Genomic DNA, 16,119 nt, shown 5'->3' on the forward strand with positions numbered 1-16,119 from the left:
CTTGTCCGACCAGCCCTTCTTGAACCCTCCTGGAGGAGTCTTGCCTTTCCCGCTAGTACCAGCCGGGCGCCCTTTATGGGCGGTAAAGAAAGGTCCTCGCTTGTTGCGAGGTCCCTTAGCTTTAGCAGCCTGTGGCAAAAAAGTGCTCTTGCCCCCAGTGGCATCCTTGATGATTTCATCTAGGTTGGCCCCAAATAGACGATTCCCCTGAAAAGGGAGATTTGTCAAGGTCTTTTTGGAACCTAGGTCAGCTGACCAGCATTTTAACCACAGCACACGTCTGAGGATCACCGCTGACATAGATGCATGCCCTAATAAGGGAGTAGTGTCCAAGGCTGCGTCACAGATAAACTGTAGCCCTTGTATAATCTGTTCCATCAAATCAGAGGTCTCCTGGGGAATATCTTTTCCCCTAAGGTCTTGGCGTACCATTTTCGCCCATTCCGTAAGTGTCTGGGAAACTAGACCAATAACAATTACTGGTCTAAATGCTGACCCTATCAGAGAGAAGATGGTGCGGGACTCTGCTTCCATCTTTCGATCCACCGGATCCTTAAAGGACGAAGTGTCCTCCACTGGGATAACCGTGGCTTTATTCAGCCTGGAAATAGGTGGATCCACCACTGGTGGTACCGTCCATTTCTTAATGATGGATTCCTCAAACGGATAGCGTCTAGCAATACGCTTGGAAATAGTAAAGGTACGTTTAGAATGCTCCCATTCTCCTTTAATCTGATTACCGAAACATTTGGGTACAGGAAAAACCTTCACCGTTTTGATGGGCTTATTAGTACCAAAAGGAATCTCTGTTTCAGTTGCCTCTGCCGGTAAAGCCTCAAGTTTTAAGGTTTCCTGCACTGCCACAACTAGTGCGTCCACCAATGCTTCTTCCTGAATTATAGCAGGAGAAGAAGCGTCCTCCTCACTGTCTGAGGGGGCTTTACCTGGGATAACAGCCTTTGCAGAGGAACCTGCAACTGCAGTGACCATCTCTGAATCAGAGTCAGAGGTGCCAGATAGTATAGGGGTAGGCGGGGGTCGCTTCCTTGACCCCCGTCCCTGACAGGCCGCCTCCACCCGAGCCACCATAGACTCCAAAATTGCTGTAAATGACTCTACACTCTGTGCACCGGCGGGTCCCGTGGCCCCCTCGAGGGAAACAGGTGGGGGAATATGTATGGCAGGGTCCATGATAATTCCAGTCACTTCCTGGATAATATAATTCAAAAATAAAAAACTTTTTTTTTTTTTTTCTTTTTTTTTTCAGACCCCCAGCGCCACAAAAAGCCCCTTAGTGTTACCTGCTAGGGATCCCTATCGATCGAGAGAGAGAGAGAGAGAGAGAGATAGACCCCCAAGGCTCACCACTTGCTCAGAGTTTAACTGCAACAGGTTACAGCGCTGTCTTGACAAACAGGAAGTCTTTTGGCTGGCTGCCCAGGAAGAAAGGAGGCGGCTCCGCCCCTCTGCACGCCTTCCGGCGCCTCCCCTAGCTCCACGAGGTGTTTGGATCACCTCAAACATGGCCGCCCCCATGCTGGAGACACGAGGCTACGCCAAAATGGCGGCTCGTGCGATCCAGCAAAAAAAATGGCGGCGGCCTGTACTGAATAGCGGTGTGCTGCAGGGCACACAACACTCTCTCTGCATGGGGATTTGGCGTGGTTGGCGGTACCGGCCCTGGCGGACCGCATGGCCATTCGGGAGGCCTGCTAATAGCTGGAGATCTGATTAGGAAGGCAGTCTACATGTCCGTGGCTTCTGACTGGTAGGTAGCTTATTCTTATCACCGTAAGATTCCCAGAATGCCACAGATTATAATCTTTTTAACATGTATACAATTAGATTGTTAGCTCCCAAACCAAGCCTCCTGGCTTTTTGCACATAAAATCACACTCAAAGTAGGAGGATCTGGGTCATTTATAGGATAGAGAGGGACTCTATCTTACCATACAGAGAGGGGCCCGCGTTCACCACAAGACCCGTCAGGGGAAAAGGGGGAACATACTACTCACCATACCGGAACCAGGCGGGCACCAACTCCTGACAGTACCCCTCTCCACCGGGGCGGGAGGGCTGTCGACCGATATGGACGCCGTGACTCATGGTCTTTGGCGTTTCAGCGAGACGTTTAACTCGCGGGGTCAGTCCTTTAATGGGACTTTGTCGCAGCCGACCCAGCGCGGAGCTATGGCCTGCACGCGCTCGTAGGCTGAACTGGGGTGACCACCGGATCTCAACATCCAGCCCGTCGCCCAGTTCAGCTTTCTTGCTTGAAGATCTCACAGGAACACTGGAGAAAAAAAGCTGTCTAAAAAATCCTTTAAGAAAAAAATCTTGCCAGGACCTAAGATCCCAGCAAGGTATCTAGGTCCTTACTCCTAACTAGACAGAAAATAACTGATTTGCTGAGGCAGAGAGAGAGAGAGGATATACCCTCTGGGACTGCCCCTAGGGTGTGGCCAGAGCTTTTTAATTTCCTGTCTAGTCCTGCTCCTGTGGAGGCAACATAACCCGAAGGTGGTGTATCACCGAGGACTACGTCTGTCAATGAGCGCTAGAGAAATACTGATTAGGTCGGAGTACCACCTTATCTTTGTGGACCACCAAATAAGGTGAGCGGCAAAACACCGCCGCCAATTCAGACACTCTGCGGGCAGAAGTGATAGCCACCAAAAAGGCAACTTTCGGACACAATGAAAGCAGAGAAATCTCCCTAATGTTCTCAAAAGGAGGCTTTTGAAGAACAGATCATACCAAATTCAGATCCCACGGAGGTAGCGGGGATCGTCTCGGGGGAGCCATATGGCGCGCTCCCTGAATGAAAGTGTGAATCAAGGCATGCGTAGCTAGCGGGTGTTGGAAATATATAGCCAAAGCTGACACTTGGCCTTTCATAGTGCCCAAAGCCAACCGTTGTTCAACCCCTTTTTGCAGAAAGGCCAACACCCTAGCTACTGAAAACAAGGGAGGGTGCACCCTCAGTGATTCACACCATGAGATGCCGATTTCCACGTAGGATGATAGATCTTCCTGGGAGTCAACTTCCTGGACTTCAATAATGTAGGAATCACAGAGTCAGAAAGACCTCTCTCTGAACATCTGGCTTTCAACAGCCATGCCGTTAAATCCAGCGACTTTAAAGCAGGATGGAAGATCAGCGCTTGAGACCGCAGATCTTCCCTGAGAGGAAATTTCCAAGGAGCATCGGCGACCAACCTCACTAGGTCTCTGTACCAACACCGGCGAGGCCAGTCTGGGGCCACCAGGATGACCAGAATCCCTTCCACCTCTATCCTGCGTAGAAGCCTTGGCAGGAGTTTCAGCGGAGGAAAGCCGTAAATCAGCCGATACTGACCCCAAGGAGCCACCAGTGTGTCTGTGGCGTCGGCCAGAGGATCCCGAGACCTGGCTACGAACCTCTGAACTTTCCTGTTGAGACAGGAAGCAAACAGATCGACCTCAAGCGTCCCCGACCTGACACACAGGAGATTAAACACCTCCGGGTGTAGGGACCATTCCCCTTGATCCAACACCTGACAACTCAGCTAATCCGCTTGCCAGTTCTCCACACCTGGGATGTGTACAGCAGAGGCCGTAACAAACTGTTCCACCCAAGCCAGAATCTCAGCCACCTCCCTGGCTGCCAAGACACTCTTGGTGTCTCCCTGATGATTGATGTAAGCCACAGCCGTGGCGTGGTCCGATTGAATCCGAACCAGACAATCTCGCAGAGGAGTCGTCCATTGACTCAGAAATAGCTTTCATTGCTCTGAGCTCCAAAAACATTGATCGGTAGTTTTGACTCCTCTAATGTCCAGGTACCCTGGGCACAGAGCTTTCCCAGCACTCCGCCCCAGCCCGACAGGCTGGCGTCCGTGGTCACCACCGTCCAATACAACGGCAGGAAAGACTTGCCCTGGCATAGTGCTAGCGACTGAAGCCACCACAACAGAGCGGACTTTGTTTTGTGGCTCAACCAAATCATATTGTCCAAGGACTTTGGACCCTTGTTCCATTTGACAAGAATCTCCTTTTGTAAAGGTCTCGTGTGAAACGGAACAATTGGAACCGCCTCAAAGGTTGATACCATCAGAACCAAGGCCCGCATGCAAATCTGCAGAGTGGACAGATTGTTTGCCAACAGCAACCAAATCGCCCCCTGCAACTTCTGCAGCTTGTCCAAGGGAAGAAAGACCCTTACCAAGGCGGAATCCAGAATCAGGCCCAGATAATCTAGTCTCAATGAAGGTATCAGGGCGGATTTCTTGAAATTGATCTTCCACCCAAACTCTTGCAGGGTTCTGACAGTGATCGACAAATCGCCAAACAGGATTGAATGAGAGTCCGCTCTAAATAGAAGATCGTCCAGATACCCCAGTACCACAATCCCCCGTTGGCGCAGCAATGCCAACACCGGGGTCAGTACCTTGGTAAAAACCCTGGGAGCGGAGGCGAGCCCACAGGGTAACAACACAAATTTTATAATGCTCCTCTGCTACGGCAAAGCGAAGAAATCACTGATGCCCAGCGTAAATCGGAATGTGTAGATATGCGTCCTTGATCTCTATGGAGGCCAAGAAGTCTCCCTGGTGTAGGGACACCACTACCGTACGAATAGATTCCATAAGAAAATTTTGTACCCACACAAAGCGGTTCAGAACCTTGAGATCCAGGATTGGACGCACCTTGCCCTCTTTTCTGGGCACAGTAAACAGGTTTGAATAAAACCCTTGAAAGATTTCCTGAGAGGGAACCGGCACAATCACCCTTTGTGCAAGCAGATCTTGTACTGCCTCTCGTAGATTCCTCAACCGGTCTGGAGATAGATGAAGATTGGACGGAAAGAACCTATCCGACGGTCGAGACCGATATTCGATCTTGTACCCTGATAGAATTAGTTTGTGAACCCATTTGTCCTAATACAGGGAAGTCCATGGTTCTGGAAAGAAGCAAAGCGGTCCCCTCACCCCAGAATCGGGTGAGGGCGCCCCTTCATGCAGATGAGGATTTGTCTGCAGAACCGGCCGGTCTTTGGTTTACCGGACCATGGCTTCTTGGAACCCCCAGAAGACCTGAACGGCTTTCTTTTTTTCTTACGACCCGGAGGCACGAAAAAGCCGCCTATGAGCAGTGAAGGAAGGCCCCCGTGGCGTCTTGCCCTTAGAGCAAGGGTGGCAAACACAAGGCCCGCGGGCCGAATCTGGCCCGCCGGACCTTTTCATGCGGCCCGCGTAGCTGCCGCTGTGCCACCTCTTTGTCTTCTCACTGTCTCCCAGGCAACAAGCAAAAACATCCTCCGGCACCGGCTTTGTGTGAGCGCATGCGCGGGAGGCCGGCCGGTCTCCAAGGAACCATCTCCCGCTCTCTCTGTCCTTCTAGCAGCGCCGGCTGTTTGAGATGAGCGCATGCGCGGCCAGTCAGTCTCCAACAAGACACCTGCTCTCTCTCCTCAGTCCCTGTAGCGGCGCTGGCCATTAGTGTCAGTGCCTCCTTTTTATTTTCATCAGCGGGCAGCACCCTGAGAGCGGGCTTTTTTTTACCAATACACAGGCAGGGAGCCGCCTATATGGGGTTGTACCAGAGCTGGGCCAGATAGAAAGGTAGGAGAAATTACAGATGTGAGAGAGTTTTTTTGGGGGACAGGGGTGACGTGGTGAGGGCTGTGGAGGCAGGTGGGAGGATGGCAGTAACTCCAGACCCCCGCACTCCGTACCCAGCGCACGCCAAAATTCCGTACTCAACCCAGCACTCTGTACGCAACCCCACACTCCGTACCCAGCGCACTGCTGAACTCCGCACTCTGTACCCAGCGCACTCCTGAACTCCACACTCTGTACCCAGCGCACTCCTGAACTCCGCACTCTGTACCCAGCGCACTCCTGAACTCCGCACTCTGTACCCAGCGCACTCCTGAACTCCGCACTCTGTACCCAGCGCACTCCTGAACTCCGCACTCTGTACCCAGCGCACTCCTGAACTCCGCACTCTGTACCCAGCGCACTCCTGAACTCCGCACTCTGTACCCAGCGCACTCCTGAACTCCGCACTCTGTACCCAGCGCACTCCTGAACTCCGCACTCTGTACCCAGCGCACTCCTGAACTCCGCACTCTGTACCCAGCGCACTCCTGAACTCTTCACTCTGTACCCAGCGCACTCCTGAACTCTGCACTCTGTACCCAGCGCACTCCTGAACTCTTCACTCTGTACCCAGCGCACTCCTGAACTCTGCACTCTGTACCCAGCGCACTCCTGAACTCTGCACTCTGTACCCAGCGCACTCCTGAACTCCGCACTCTGTACCCAGCGCACTCCTGAACTCTGCACTCCGTACCCATCTCACTCATAAACCCCGCACTCCGTATGCAGCGCGCTCCTGAACTCTGCACTCTGTACCCAGCGCACTCCTGAACTCCGCACCCAGCGCGCTCCTGAACTCTGCACTACATACCCATCTCACTCATAAACCCCGCACTCTGTACGCAGCGCACTCAGGAACCCAGCACTCCGTACAACCTTTGAGGGCAACTATACTGCTGATGCGGCCCCCAATGAATTTGAGTTTGACACCCCTGCCTTAGAGGATTGAGAACAGTACCCTTCCCACCCGTAAGACCTTTGATAAGTTCATCCAGAGAAGATCCAAACAACCTCTCTCCCGTAAAAGGGAAGGTCAGTCAAAGCCTTCTTTGAAGCCTGGTCTGCCGACCAGATTTTTAACTACACCATGCGTCTAATGGCAATCCCCACTACAGACACCCTGGCCACTAGGGAAGCCGCATCCAAAGACATCACATATGAACAAAAGGGCTTGAGCCATCTGGTCCAGGAGTTCAATCAGCACCGGGGGGATCTGTTCAGATTCAAAGTTCCCCTTAAATAACTTCACCCATCAGATTCAAAGTTCCCCTTAACTTCACCCATTCAGTGACTGTCTGAGACACCAGAATGTTCACAAAGATTCATTTTAGTATGGAACCCGTCAACACGTGTAGATGGCAGGACAGAGACTCCACCCGTCTATCCAAGGGGTCTGCACCAGGACCACAGTAGACTTAATCTGGAAAATGGGTGATCCACCTTTGGAAACACAGTCCATCGAGTGGAAACCGCCTCCGCAAGAGGGATAACGGCGTTTAAAGTGCTTGGGTGCCACTAGCATGTGCTTGATGGGCTGCCATTGTTCATTTACAATATCATCAAAAAGCTCTGGACAAGGAAACACCTTGCCTGACTTCGGAGCCAAAAGACACCTGCGTACCTGATGCTGTAGATTCCTCTGCCATTTTTAAAGTTTTTGCATGGAAAGAGTGCTTCCACCAATGCGCGGCGGCAAGAGAGGGTAGGTCCTATTTACCATCAAAATGTGAGGACACCGATCCATCAGGATGGGGGGCTTCCACGGCAGCCATATCTGCCTCAGAATCTGGAGGATACCCCCAATGGAGGTGAAGGCAGCGGGCGTTTGCGGCTATCAATACTTTTGAACACAAAATCTACCTTTGACACCAGGCTTTCCAAGACTACCCAGAGGCTCCCGCTGCCTCACTCATGCCTGGGTTATTGCTAGATCAAATATGCCATGTCTGCTGCCTGTCCATCGATCTGGGCTACAAGAAAATTGCAGCCCCATGCAATACTATGGGGGAACAGAAAATGGCTGCCCATACGTTGTCAATGGAGAACAATGAGCACGAATCTACAGCAAAATGGCGCTCGCTACGGCACACCATGTGGTCTCTAGGTCCCAGATAAGTGGCATCACAAGGTCCCTAACAAAAGACCCCACCAGGACAGTCACACCCCCCCCCCCCCACCGCATGACGAAGAGGGCTGGAACTAAATTTTCTGCCCATATTACGCCAGGACACTCTGGGTGCCCCCTTGATGATTGACGTAAACCACGGCCGTGGCATTGTCTGATTGAATCCGAACTGGGACAACCCTGCAGACGATTTGCCCAGTGATTCAAGCAAAGCTTTATCACTCTGTCTGAACTCTTTCAGAGTCCAGGTCCCCTGGACACACAGCTTTCCAAGTACTCCCCTTCCCAGCTGGACAGGCTAGCATCCGTGGATACCACTGCCCAATACAATGGAAGGAAGGGCTTGCCCTGACGCAGGGCCAAGGAAGGGAGCCAGAGCAGATTTTCAGAAATTGATGGTCCAACTGAACTCTTGCAGAGTCCGTACAGTAATTGACAGATCGCCCACCAGAACTGATTGGGAGTCCGTTCTTAAGAGGAAAGCAACCAGGTACCCTAATACCACAATCCCCCGCTGTCACAGTAATGCCAATACCGGAGCCAACACGTTGGTGAAGGCCCTGGGGGCGGAGGCGAGACCAAAGGGTAACGCCACAAATTGATAATGTTCCTCTCCTACAGTGGCCCCTAAACATTGGATAGAGAGCAGCTGTGAGAGGTTACAGTCTCATCACGAGCAGTCAGTTGGAAGGATCTACCTGCACACTCGGGTCCATACCTTGTCATACCCGTCTTAGTGTGGTGCACTGCAAACACCCAACGAAGTGTATTACCATTATTTTAAATAAAGTGGATTTTATCAAACATTACTTGAACTATAGAACGCTTTCTTCCGTTATGTTAGTCACTCAAGTGACACAGATCCATCGGGGCCATTAAAGCTGAAGGAATCCAGCCATCCCAGCATCCTTTAGGAATACCTGAAGCTACATTTGACCTAAAGGTGAGATGCCCACCTGAAGGGGGGAATCACAGGAATTGATGCGGCACAGTCTTTTCCCAATATCAGGAAATCTTCAGAACTGGTGACTGGGATGGCTTTTATCACTCTAAGATCACAACCTTACACTATTCATTTACGGACACTATTAACTCAACACTGTGCTTTAATCATAAATAACTTTTTCATTTATGGCATGGTTTAATTGAATGTGGAAGTGCTCAATTTATTTTAGTTTATTTGGCTTGTGAGGACACTTATATCAGCATATACTATAACACATTAAAGATATAAATTATTGTTTTTTTGTACAATATTTCTATTGCGCATATATGGATTATGGTTTATCTGTTGACGGCTGACAGCGAAGGGGCACGCTGTGACTCAGGCTGAACCAGGTCATGTTTGTCCCGGCGAGGCATTTCACTCACGGGCCAACCCCTGTTTATTGGGGCTCTGTCGTGGTAAGGCCTAGCGCGGGGCTATAACCTGCACACGCTCGATGGCCGGAGTGGGAGACCTTGAGAATTTAGAATATTCAGTCCGAAACTCAATCCGGCTGCTGTTTGCAGTTCTCTCAGGAACATAACTAGATAAAAAATAAAAATTAACAAAAGGTTCCCTTTAAAATAAAAATACATGCCAAGACAGTAGTCCCAGCCGGGAACTAGGTCCTACTCCTAAACTAGGCAGAAACAAACCGAATCCCAACAGTGAGTGGGTGTATGCCTTCAAGGACTGCCCCATAGGCATGGTAAAGTTTTTTTCCTGCCTAGTGTCCTACTCCTGAAGGGGGCAGCATAACCCAATGGTTAATAAGAACATGGAGCTGCGTCTGTCAAAGAACAATAGAGAAATTACAATTTCAAACTCACCATTGCTCTTACTAAATATCTTGGACGGTCTATTTTCCTAAAAGGGTCATTTGGGAGGTACTTTTACTGTCCTGGCATTTTAGGGCCTCAAAAAAATGAAATCGTCCTTTAGTACATCAGGACTGATCAATTTGCAAATATACATACCATAGTTTGTAGATGCTATAACTTTCACACCGACTAAATAATGATATTCATTAATTTAGGTTATTTTTTTTTCTTCCAAAGAAATATAGCAGACTACACTTTGGCCTAAATTTATGAAAACAGATAGTTGATTATAGCATTTTACAAACAAAATGGGTTTTTTTCCCCCCCCAAAATGTTCAGCATTTTTTTCCATTTATATAGCAAAAAAAAAAAAAAAACACTTCAATACAGGGCACTTTCACCCCCTTCCTGCCAGGCCAATTTTCAGCTTTTAGTGCTGTTGCATTTTGAATGACAATTGCGCAGACATGCAACACTGTACCTAAACCAAATTTATGTCCTTTTTCCCCCACAAATAGAGCTTTCTTTTGGTGGTATTTGATCACTGCAAGGTTTTTTCTTTTTTGCTAAAATAGAAAAAGACCGAAAAGTTTGAAAAAAAAAAAAAAGTTTTCTTGTTTATGGTATACAATTTTGTAAATAGATACGTTTTTTCCTGCACTGATGAGGAGTCACTAATATGCAACACTGATAGGCAGCATTGATGGGCACTGATAGGCGGCACTGGTGGGAAATAATGGGCAGCACTGATGGAGAGGGCACTGGCGGGCAGTACTGATGGGGAGGGCACTGGGGGGCTCCCTGAGCCCTGATTGCCATCCCTGGTGGCCATGGTGGGCATCCCTGGGGTCATGGGTGGGCATCCCTGGTGGTTCTAGTGGCACCCCCCCAAGGGTCTGCACTGGTAAACAATGCTCTGATTACCAGTGCAGACCCCCCCTCCCCCCCCCCCCCGTCAGGAGAGCCGCAGATCGGCTCTCCTCTACTCGTGCCTGTCAGGCACGAACTGAGGAAAGCCGATCAACGGCACTTCCTATTTACTATGTGACCACATGGTAAAGAGCCTACTACAGTAGGCTCTTTACCGAGATCGGAGACCGCAGCACTCTGCGCGCCCCCCCAGGGGGGTCATAGGACGTCCGGTCAGGATAATGCAACCACCTTCCCGCCGTCATTTGCCTATAGGGCGGGCAGGAAGTGGTTGAATACCATCAAAATATACAAGTAGGTACAAGTTTAAAATCTGGATTATGTTTTGATTCTCCTGTTTCACTGAATTATTACGGGAACGGATTGTGCTACTGTTATTGTTGGTTCTTTATTTGTACCGTATTATTTTGAATCCAATAAAATTCTTTAAAACATAAATACTACCAAAAGAAAGCTGTGTGAAAAAAATGCTATAGATTTACTATGTATACAGTGTTGCATGACCATGTAATTGCCAGTTAAAAGTTTAGCATAGCAAAAATGCCCTGGCATAAAAAGGGAACCCTTTTGGCGGTTAAGTGGTTAATGTAATTTATACTGAACAATGGTAAAAAAACTTCGATTTTGCGATATTTTAAATATTCATTATTTTAAACCTTTGAATTCTTATATTTACAAAAAGCACATGCAAAGTCCTTCAAGAACACTTTTTGTTTTTTTATTAAGAATTACCTCGTTAGGAGCTTTTGCATCAGCCAAGAACAGGCAGTGATACAAGTAAGGTTGCAGGTCTGAGACCTGAGGCATCAGGAAGCAAATGTGAGGAACTTACTCCCACACCTAGGTTTAGCAATGCCACTGGCAAAAAGGGCAGAAAAAAAGCACAATTACAAGATCTGTTCACAGCTTGCTTCACAGAGCTCTCCAGATTATCCGAGAAATGTGCTAATTGGGTAGAAGTGCAATCGCCCAGTGGTATATGCTTTACCATCTTTGGGCCCGGTTATGAACTTTGAAAGCCCACACTGTGCATAGAAAACACAGCAAAAACATTTGTTTGTGTGCCTTTCATAAGTATACCGGAGTGGCACATTACTAAAGGAGATACAGCTGCACTAAATAATCCATTTCTTAAAAGATTCCCCTAAAACCAACATTTTAAAAACACAAATTATTAAGCTATGACTGATCCACATTGCCTATCGTCAGTCAACACGAGAGAGGGGATATCCAGAGACAGACCCCTATTTCTAAATGGGAACAATATCTGAAGGAGTCACTCAGATGCTGTAGAAATTGCTTTCTTTTCATGCATAAATTGTCTAGCCTTTAGATTTTCAGGAAAAAAGCTACAAGCTCATCTCCATGTGGTATAGGATTCCTTTAGCGCTGAACAGTATTTTTCCTTCTACTCTAAGCTCCTGCTGGAGTTGTGTAGGAAGGGAAGGTTCCTACCCACATATTTAGTAGAGTCGTCGTTTAATCATCCCTTTTAGGTGGTGGAGCGGTCTAATATATATTCAATTTAAATCATGTATGGGCAAAGGTACCCAAGATGATCGATCTTGCTGGATTTTTGCAAGCGGCTGTTCTAGCCGCTGGCAATAATCACGGTCTCTTTCCGGTGGGGTCGGCTTCCCCCACCGGGAGAACACAATGGCTCGGCATATGGGATTCCATTGTCAACACTGACCCATGGTTGCAGGGAGGAAACTCGCTCCATCTATGGCTGGCCTAACACCTTGCGCATTTCTGATATTCTGGCTCCTCCCAAACTGGCTCTTCTATCTGTGATCCTTGGGCCCATTTCTAGAATCAAAAAAGGCACTTTGAGACCGTCTACTGGCTGTGCGTGTAGCCAGTGGAAACCATAGTCTCCACCACACATTCGAGAGTGGGCCCAGAAAAATAAATAAAAATAAAATGGAATGACAATAAAGACCTTGGTAGCTAAAGATAGCAATGACCCAAAAAAGACCTGTACTCTATGGGCTCCCCAGCATGTCTATAGAGAATTATGATGGTTTCTGTGCCCTATCCTTACAAGATGTTTATTTCCATATTACAGTAATTGAACTCTATCTCAGAACCTTACACAGTACTTGTTTCTTTCTAAAGCCAATATAAACCGCAGAAGATGCGATTTCCAGTATGTCCACATTCTCTTCCTTTCCCCGTACCCCTCCCTCCCCTTTTCCATACCCATCTGCTTTTTTTCCCCTTTCCCTGTTTTCCCCTTACTTGACTCTATAAATGATGTTACTAGTTCCTGCTAGTTATGCTCCACACAGTCACTGCATAATGTAAAAATTTCAATAAGGAGCTATTTAAACAATGCAATACATACATACATACCCTTATGAGATTAAATACATACCCTTAAAAAGGAAGTAAACCCTCCTCTGACACTTGTACCTATTAGGTAAGCCTATGATAAGGCTTACCTATAGGTACTGTAAATATCTCCTAAACATGTACCGTTTAGGAGTTATTTACCTTCGTGACGTCACTGGCGCATGCGCTCTGAAGGAACGGCCGCTGGTGCCGTTTCTTCAGAGACCCGTGCCGTGACTGTCGGCTCCCGCGCAGTCTGTCGGCTTCCGGATGCCGCGATCCCGGAAGACGGGCGACTGGACATGTCGCCCGTCAGAGGTGAGCGGACGGCACGGCGGGGGCTCGTTCCAAGGTAAGTATTGCATAATGAGCTAGTATGCGATGCATACTAGCTCATTATGTGTTTCTCTTTCAGCTTGTAAAAAAAAAAAAAAAAATTGAACTAAGTTTACAACCTCTTTAAGAAATGAAATGAAATACATACCCTTATGCTCAGTTCCTTCCTTGCTTGTTCAGTTTTGCTCAGCTCTTTACGAAGTATGTCAATAGTTTCTTCCATATCTTCTTTCTCCTTTTGCTTTAATTTAACCTTGTCCTCTAGACCTTTTACCTTTTGTTGGAAATCTGTCAAATTATATATGGGGAAAAAATAAGCTGGCAAGCAGAAACTAGATGACCCTTCAAAGTTTTTATTTTAGATAAAAAAAAAAAAAAAAAAAGAAAGTAGGTTGAAAAAGGTTATTATAAAACAAAACTGAAAACATCTACAAAGATGATACCACCTACTCAAAAGTTTACTCTCTCGGTCTTGCAGTTGCTTAGCCAAATCTTTTCTTTGGTTTTCGGTGTCTTCTAGCTGGGCCATTGTCCTGTATGTGATTGGTATTGTTAGTACTTTCAGAAAAAGTTTACAACTGCATTACAATTTTTAAAACAGAACACTGTAGCTTTTATTTCTTTATGAAGTAGAAAACCTTAGCCTTCAAATGACAACCAAGACAAACATGCTGGCTATATTAAAACACCATTAAAAATAACTAATTATTTTATTGCAATGGGAGAGCAGTCAAGATATGGTACGTGACAACTCTGGTAGAAAGAAAAAAAAAAAGAAAAAAAAAAAGAAAAAAGGGATTCATTGACAGATGCAGCTCCATATTCTTGACCATTGGGTTATGCTGCCCCCTACAGGAGGATAACACTAGACCGGGAAAATCTTTACCACGCCAATGAGGTAGTCCTCGCAGGCATACACCCACTCACTCTGCAAGCAGTGTTTAGAAGGAAAAAACCCCATCCCACTCAAATAGAGGGGCGGGTGCTGCGTCTTGTCAATGAACTTCAGAGAAAAGGATTTTGCAGTAAGTCAAAAATCCTGTTTTCTCCATCGTTCATTGACAGACACAGCTCCATATTCTTCTTGACCATTGGGACATCCCAAAGCAGTATTTGCATGAGGGGTGGGAAAACATGTCAGAAAAGAACGCAATTCCCCAAAGGCTAAACTTAGCCTACCAGTGAACATGGAGCTCAACCAGAAACAACTGGAGCTCACCTAGAAAACATACACCCTCAAAGAGAATATTTTCTCTTTTAAACAGCAGCCTGAAAAACCTTGCAGCCAAAAGCGTCTGAGGATGCCAACACATCTACTTTGTATAATTTTGTGAACGTGTGCACAGACGACCAAGTTGCCGCCTTGCAAACGTGCATTACTGACGCCTGATGGCAAAAAGCCCAAGAGGCACTTAGCGCCCTAGAAGAATGCGCCTTCACAGGGAAAGGTGGAACGTGACCCTTCAGTGAATAAGCCTGTACCACCTGCTGCCTGATCCATCTGGATATGGTCGTGGCAGATGCAGCCAATCCCATTCAAGGTCCTTCCGTGAGGACAAAAAGGGTTTACCTGGCGGCTACTGAATCTTTCAGGAAATCCGACTCTAATTGCCCGAACCACATAGAACCGTAAAGAATACAAGGTCATTTTCTTGGGCTTAGGACAGAGTGAAGGCAGCACAATGTCTTCATTCAAATGGAAATCAGAAACCACGACTGATTAAGTCGAAGTACCACCTTATCTCTGTGGTCCACCAGATAAGATGATCGGCAGGATAGCACTGCCAATTCAGATACTCTGCGAGCAGAGGTAATAGCCACCAAAAAGGCTACCTTCTGTGACAGTGTAAGCAAAGAATCTCCGTGATGTTCTCAAAGGGAGGTTTTTGAAGAACAGATAGTACCAAGTTAGGATCCCATGGAGGTAACGGGGATCGTATTGGAGGAGCCATATGGCAAACCCCTTGAATAAAAGTGCGAATCAAAGCATGCGTAGCTAAAGGGCGTTGGAAAAACACAGCCAAAGCCAACACTTGGCCTTTAATAGTACACAAGGTCAACCGCTTTTCAACCCCTCTTTGGAGAAAGGTCAAAATCCACCACCAAAAAAAAAAAAAAAGGTGAGCATGCACCTTCAGCGATTCACACCATGAGATGTACGATTTACAAAGTACGACGATACATTTTGCTGGAGGTAGATCATTAATACATTATTGTATCCCTTAGATATGGTGATATCCTTGACAAAGGCACTTATTGAATACTAGCCGAAACGCGTTGGATGTTTTCGGATGTTTCTCTGTTGAACCCAGAATCTTTTTCAAGCATGGATAGCAGAGAAATAACATCAGAAGTCACCATTTCCCAATATGTCACACTTTCTAGCTTTCTCACCATCTTCACTTCTATGGGCCCTTTAGCCCATTGCACATAATTCTACTTGTGTAACCATATTTTTCAATAAATAGGTTTTATCGCAAACTTGTATAAACTCAATTTTTTTTGCCTAAAAAGTCCCACTTCTTGCTTGGTTTGAGGCCCCAAAAACTCCACTGAGTTAGAAAGACCCCTGTCCTTTAATAACTGGCTTTCAACAGCCATGCCGTTAAAGCAGGGTGGGGGATCGGCCCTTGAGACAGCAGATCTTTCCTGAGAGGTCTGTGGCATCGGCCAGAGGATCCCGCGACCTGGCTACAAACCTATGTACCTTCTTGTTGAGTCGAGAGGCTAACAGGTCAACATTGGGAGTCCCCCACCGGGCACACAGCATTTGAAACCCCCCCCCGGGTGCAGGGACCATTCCCCCAGATCCAATACCTGACAACTTAGGTTATCCACCTGCCAGTTCTCCACTCCAGGGATATGCATAGCAGAAAGGGCTGGAACCACATTGCCTGCCCATTTCAGGATCTCGGCCACCTCCCAGGCCACCAAGAAACTCTTGGT

At 47.4% G+C, this 16,119-nt stretch overlaps 1 protein-coding gene across 1 annotated transcript in view; it reads right to left on the minus strand.

Annotated features, from left to right (window-relative positions):
* Positions 1–16,119, minus strand: part of CIP2A (cellular inhibitor of PP2A) — a 172,627-nt gene that overhangs the window by 13,782 nt on the left and 142,726 nt on the right. The window contains exons 19-20 of the mRNA XM_082247297.1: positions 13,624–13,706; positions 13,322–13,461 (exon numbers count right to left, since the gene is read on the minus strand). Coding sequence (XP_082103423.1) covers positions 13,322–13,461; positions 13,624–13,706 — 223 coding nt within the window. The remainder of the gene's footprint in view (positions 1–13,321; positions 13,462–13,623; positions 13,707–16,119) is intronic.

Source organism: Pelophylax lessonae (assembly GCF_965119305.1).
Source record: "Pelophylax lessonae genome assembly, chromosome: 2".
Lineage (NCBI taxonomy): Eukaryota > Metazoa > Chordata > Amphibia > Anura > Ranidae > Pelophylax > Pelophylax lessonae.